General features: G+C 41.2%; 1 protein-coding gene across 2 annotated transcripts; it reads left to right on the top strand.

Annotated features, from left to right (window-relative positions):
* Positions 1-5,119, top strand: armc10 (armadillo repeat containing 10). 2 transcript variants are annotated; one of them, XR_014601046.1, is made up of 7 exons: positions 1-548; positions 780-925; positions 1,201-1,335; positions 1,449-1,625; positions 2,475-2,546; positions 3,042-3,763; positions 3,798-5,119. XR_014601046.1 is itself a non-coding variant. In XM_084060631.1 (6 exons), the coding sequence occupies exons 1-6, from the start codon at positions 266-268 to the stop codon at positions 3,291-3,293; spliced, it is 1,065 nt and encodes a 354-aa protein (XP_083916757.1). In that variant the 5' UTR covers positions 1-265; the 3' UTR covers positions 3,294-5,119. The 2 variants fall into 2 exon arrangements, 1 of the variants encoding a protein (XP_083916757.1); XM_084060631.1 differs by having other exon boundaries at positions 3,042-5,119.
* Positions 5,120-6,000: the final 881 nt, after the last annotated feature.

Here is a 6,000-nt window from a genome sequence, read left to right as displayed (position 1 = left end):
TTGGGACCACACAACGGAGCAAAAAGTGTTGTTGACAACTCTTGCTAGTCGGGTTGTTTTAAATGAGCTCAAAATGAGTCTGGTTGGGTTAGAACTGTTTTTATTCAAATCTTCTCAACGCTAGCGAATTAGAAGTCCGGTGTGGGGGCAAACTGGTCGTAATAGAAAGGGGATTTGATTCACAGGGTTTAAACATTTGTTGATCAGCCAGCTAGCTAGTTTACTAGCTAACATCAGCTGAGTGGGTACCAGAGATCACAGCAGCATGGGTGATGGCGGTGTCACTCCCAAGCTGGGTAACATGAAGACGCTGCTTGGGATCGTAGCCGGGGCTGGAGCCTCGTATGGGATCTACAAGCTGATCAGTGGGGAGAACTTCAGGAACAATAAGAAGAACGCCGCCAATAATGAAAGTCGCGCTGTCAGAAGCAGCAGCCAACCCGGCGGCGAAGTGACCTTACAACCCGGGAGCCTGTTAGCCAAAGTGTCCGGTCTGGAGATGGTTCGTCCCCGTGGGGGTGACAGTCACACCGAGGACGTCTCATCTAGTAAGTTTAGCTATTCGTCTCTAGCTAGCGGTGGTGTAAAGTAACTATAGTACATTTACTCAAGGACTGTACTTATAAGTACAATTTTGAGGTATTTTAACTTGACTGGAGTAATTCCAAAGTTCAATACTTTTACTTCTAGTGGGGCTGAAATTAATCCATACTGAAGAACACGTGGTTGCATTGCTCACATTCGTCATTGTGTAGAATAAATATATATTTGTGCTGTAGGTGACATCATCTCAAAATCACCTGGGAGCCTGGAACCACAGCATCTGAAAATGTTGCTGTCACTTCTTCAGTCCAGCAGCAATCCATCTGACAGAGCTCAGATCCTACTTACCTTAGGGAACAGTGCTGCCTTTACTGTAAACCAGGTATAGTCAATCTTTGCTCATCAAAAATAACAGATTTTTAACTGAGCAGAATGTGAATGATGAACTTGAGAATACATCATGAATATGCTTTGTCGCCCAACCTCAGTGTGCTTCCAAGATTTGTTGTTGTATATTTGGTGGTGTATCAGTTATTTGTACTATTTAACTACAGTATCTCCCTTACAATCCGAAGTGATGCATATACATTTGACATGTCGTGTGTGTGACACTGCCTTTTTACTCTAACATATTATTCTGCTCTGCGCCTCCCTCAGGATTTCATCCGAGAATTTGGGGGCCTTCATGTCATAGCCGGCTTCCTTTCAGATCCCATGCCGGAAGTTAGAGTACAAACTTTGAACGCCTTGAATAATTTGAGCATGAATATTCAAAACCAAGACCACCTGAAGGTGATTTTGGTTATCACATTGAATGTGTCCACTTGCATTCTGGTATCCAGCCATTTATGCATTCACACATGTTGGACAAGACAGGCTCATAATGTCTCTCTTGCCTTTTGTAGGTTTATGTACCACAAGTGCTGGAGCTGATCGAGATGTCTCCAATGAATTCTGAACTTCAGCTAGCAGCCCTTCGGCTGCTGACCAACCTTTCTGTCACAGACAATTACCATCACCTGCTGAAGGGATCAGTCACTCTTTTACTTTCTCTGCTCATTGTGAGCAGTGAGGCGTTACAGGTTAGTTGGTCCCTTCCCTTTTTGAGTGGTGCCAACCACTCCTATATCTGACTTTGTCTGTGTGTCCGTCCGTATGTCCAATAAACAAACATTGATGACAACATCAATACGGGGCTCATCAAAGGCACCACTCTCTTCACACAGGGTGTGATTTATTTTCATTATACCTGGATCTTTACTTTTAACCACTTCAACCTTTGTCTGGGATCAATACCTTTTTCGGGTTTGTGATCCAGTTGGGAGCGTAAGTAACCCTACATCACCAGGCGCGTCATCTGCGTCATCCGGCGGCCGGAACCCGCAAATCCGGAAAGACTTCACCCCAAAATAACTAAGGCCGGGATCAAGGCTCAATATGCCCATATAAGGGCATGCCAATATAAAGGGTATGGGCATATACTAATAACATCAGGGATCTCCATATATGGGCATAAAAGGGACTCTAGCAAACAGGCACAGATCTCCATATATGGGCATGCAAGGGACACAGGTAGACAGACAGATACAGAGATCTCCACATATTCGCACAAAAAGGACAGACGGGTACACCGGGTACTCTGACAAAGACCCTATGACTCAGACATATTGGTTGGATCGGCGGTGCGATATAGGTGTGAGGGCTGCGTAGCGGCCTGTACCTCTAGCTTTTGAAATAGGGCTTAAGTGGTTTAAGGTTATCGGAGTGGTTAAAAGGTACCTCACATCCCCTGGATGTTTCATGTATCATAATCTATAATGTATAACACCTGTTCTGAGACAATTGGTAAAAACGTCCCAATAATTACCTGGAAGGTAAGATTGCTGTGAAAGGAAACAATTCAAAGCACTATTCCAATGGTTTGCTTTCAGATTCAAGCTTTGAAAGTCCTTGTGAATTTATCATCTAATCCAGATATGATGGATGACATTGTACAAGCGCAGGTAAGATTTACCCTAAATTGACAACATGCTGATGAACTTTTTGGGACAGTTGATTGTAGTAAATCCAAGAAAGCTTTCATCAAACCAGAAATGTCCATATGGGTGATGTGGATGCGATCATTACTTTCAAACCTATCGCTCATCATTAGCAATGATGTACTTAAGCAATAATACTGTAGTAGTATTGTGATTATATCACAGCTGCAGATGTTGGCATGACGTAGAGTGCCTGTAGTTATGCTATAATTGATATATTACGGGCTGTTGTGTAATTCAGTTGCCAGTGACTAGCAGCAAGATTCACCCACAATTTAACAAAGCAAAGCAGTGGCTTATTGTGATTATAATGGAAAGATCATGGGGAGACATGGGTAGTTCCAGTTTGACTAGGTTATAATTGGATGTATTTTAAAATGAGTTGTGAACTACTAGAACTTATGGAAATGTGTTATTCTGCATCCTTATGTTGATTCCTTTCCTGTATTCTTGTCCCAGGCGCCATCCTCCGTTGTACTCCTGTTCGATGCACGGACAACCTCATCCGTGCTTCTGCGGTTGCTCAATTTTGCAAGTAACTTGAAGGCCTGGAGGCCCTCTGCCCAAGTGGCTGATGAACTGAGGAGGAAACAGGACTGTCTGTTTCGGGTTCTGCTAGATGAGTCCTCTCCGCTCCACAGCAGGCTGGTCCAGCTGCTCTCACACCCTGATGGGGAGGTTCAGGCCCAGGTGGCCTGTATTCTGACATAGAAAGGCAGAGCATGGGTTCGCTTCGCTTCCACAACCTTTACTCGGATGCCCTTCTTTTCCAGAGCTTTACGACACACCATCACTCACCTTTAACTACTAGGGCTGGGCAATATGGTCAAATATAATGATATTTTTGACCCAAAACCTCAATATCGATATTAGGATGATATTAATCATATTGTGGTAATGGCTTGGTATATTATTTACACAATATTATTATTATTTGTTTGTAGTGTAATTTCATATAGATACAGTGAGAAAGAGACAAGAAAGACGTAAGAAAGAAGGTGGGTGATGACATGCAGCCTTGGGTTGGACCCAGACAGAGGTGAAGCTGCAGGAAGAACTATACTGTACATGTAGTTCCATTCATATGGTGTGCACTATTACTCTTTGAGCTACCTGGGCACGACAATGAGATTTGTGATAAATAATCATCAGTAATTGCTATAATAACTAAGTGGGTAAAGGCAAATAATAAATAGAATAGTCAGGCAATTTCAGAAAAGTACATCACTATAATGCAGCCACAATATCTATATAATATTGATATATTGCCTAGCCCTACCATTAACCATTGTTCTGTCAGCATCAACCTGAAAGCCCCCCTCTATTATCTTCAGTGTTTTTCATCTGTACAATGCAAACTGCAGTGTTAACCTGTAGTTCTATACTGTACACCGATTCCAGAGCCACCATAGACCATCTTTGACAAATTCCTACATTTTGCTTGCAAAGTGCAACATTTGTAAGCTCTTCCTAATCCTCCTGATCTCTAGGTGAAGGTGAGGTTGAGTAATTTTTCACCATAAAACCATGCCTTGCTCCCTGTCACTCAACACTTTTGTGAGAATCGACCTACTGCTCCGCCTGCTTGTCAGATGCAGTTGTCCTGCAATGTTCCACTGTGCCCTCTCTTCTGAGAACTTTGCCTGTTTCTCTAAAGGCATCAGGAGAAATACTTCAACCCAAACACACTGCCAAAAATAAATTGAGAACGTGTCATTACAACCTGTACAAAAGCTTCCAATTTACTATGCCTGTCTATGCGCTGGTCTGTGGAGAGGCATTCTGCTAGAAAGATGGTTTCTTACTGCACATACATTAGAGACGGATGCACAGCTCCAGTGCTCAAACTTTGTGTTGGGCTGAAAACGCTGGTCCATGCCCTCCCGATAACTTCTACACACTGGATTTTGTTCTTTTTTTTATCGCTACAAATTTGACATAGGAAAATGCATGCATAACCTTTACCAAAACAGTCAATAACAGTGACACACACATTCCTCATGTGTGATATTTATTCTTCCTTTGGAAATCTATATTTGTTTTCATGACAAATTACTGAGATCTAGTCACATCCCAGGCTTGTACTGCCCTGCTGTCATGAGACGGTAAATGACAGAACCACATGTTGCCTAGCTGGAGAACTGGAGCTGTGGACCCACACTGCTGCCTTGATATACACTGTAGATTGTTTACAGAATGTGGTGGGGTGTGGGGGCTGTCAAACCTCTTGTTTGCATGTAATGTATATATTTGTGTTTTGAATGGGTTTTCTTTTTAAGTGACCATTTTATGACATGAGCCAGTCCAGGTGTATGTAAATGCTGCACAATTTTGATGTATGGACACTTATCGGACCTGAATCCAACCTCTCAGGCATAAGATTTACCAAGACTGATATGGCAGGGGGAAATTTACTCATAGCTTATATTGAATATTTATTTTGATTAAGTTTGTTGCTCTGTCAGACAGGCAATACATATATTTGTTTTGTCTGCTTGAAGGGTTCAATAAATATTCTATGTTTTATTATTATTTCACTTATTGTGTGATGTACATTATATTTTTGTCTCCTTTTATCTTTCTGTTCTTGTCAAAATTGTACATATTCAGAACTAAATAGCTGTATAATTTGGTTTCTGGGTTACATAACTGGAGAAATCGTAACAAACATAAGTGAGCCTATTTGATATCAATGTTTGAGTTTTCTTTCTACCTTTCTTTAATTCACAAATAGATTACACATATATCAGCAACATCAGAACATTTTTTGTCTCCCTTCACCAGCACGCTGCCAAATGGGATAAAAAAAAAAGGAACATATACGGAAATGGAAAATCAAATCATGACACTGGATGAAATCACTTTTAATATCTAGTCTCACTCGCAGATAAACACGCACAGGCCTACAGCCTCCTCCCCCTTAGAACAAATGATGACCAAGATAGCCTACAACACAGAGCCAGTGTTGCCATGTCGGCTTATTATTTGCGACTGGGCTTGTTTTTATGTAAAGTAGCTTGAAAACATTGGTAGTTGCGGGTTGCGTTTTTGGGGTTTGTTTCTAAAGTTTGATTGATTGATTGATGTACTTTATTTAGTAAGACATGAGAACAACAGTACATGGAAGTACAAATTCACAATACAAGGTCTACTAAACTGGAAGACTCATTAAGCACTGAGCTTAAGATGAGATCTACATGGCATGCACACTGACACAAATCATGATGATTATTACTTATCATGATAAGTGTAGTTGCTTATTTGGGCTTGCTTCCTAAATGTTGTTTAAACCAGTGGTTCTGAAACATTTTCATGTCAACACATACATTAATTATGTATTTGTATGCGGACCCCCATCTGAAAATATGTTAGCCAGGGACCCCATACCAGATAGATTTGAGTTAAAAAAAACAAATTA

Source organism: Gymnoscopelus microlampas (genome assembly GCF_963454915.1).
Source record: "Gymnoscopelus microlampas genome assembly, chromosome: 6".
In the NCBI taxonomy this organism is placed as follows: Eukaryota; Metazoa; Chordata; class Actinopteri; order Myctophiformes; family Myctophidae; genus Gymnoscopelus; species Gymnoscopelus microlampas.
Note: the sequence above shows the minus strand (reverse complement) of the source record. Positions and strands in the feature narration are given on the sequence as shown.

Coding starts and splice junctions, on each gene's coding strand:
- armc10 (XM_084060631.1), top strand. CDS start 266: ATGGGTGATGGCGGTGTCACTCCCAAGCTGGGTAACATGAAGACGCTG. Junction 926..1,200: donor CTGCCTTTACTGTAAACCAG/GTATAGTCAATC, acceptor CGCCTCCCTCAG/GATTTCATCCGAGAATTTGG. Junction 2,547..3,041: donor ATGACATTGTACAAGCGCAG/GTAAGATTTACC, acceptor TTCTTGTCCCAG/GCGCCATCCTCCGTTGTACT.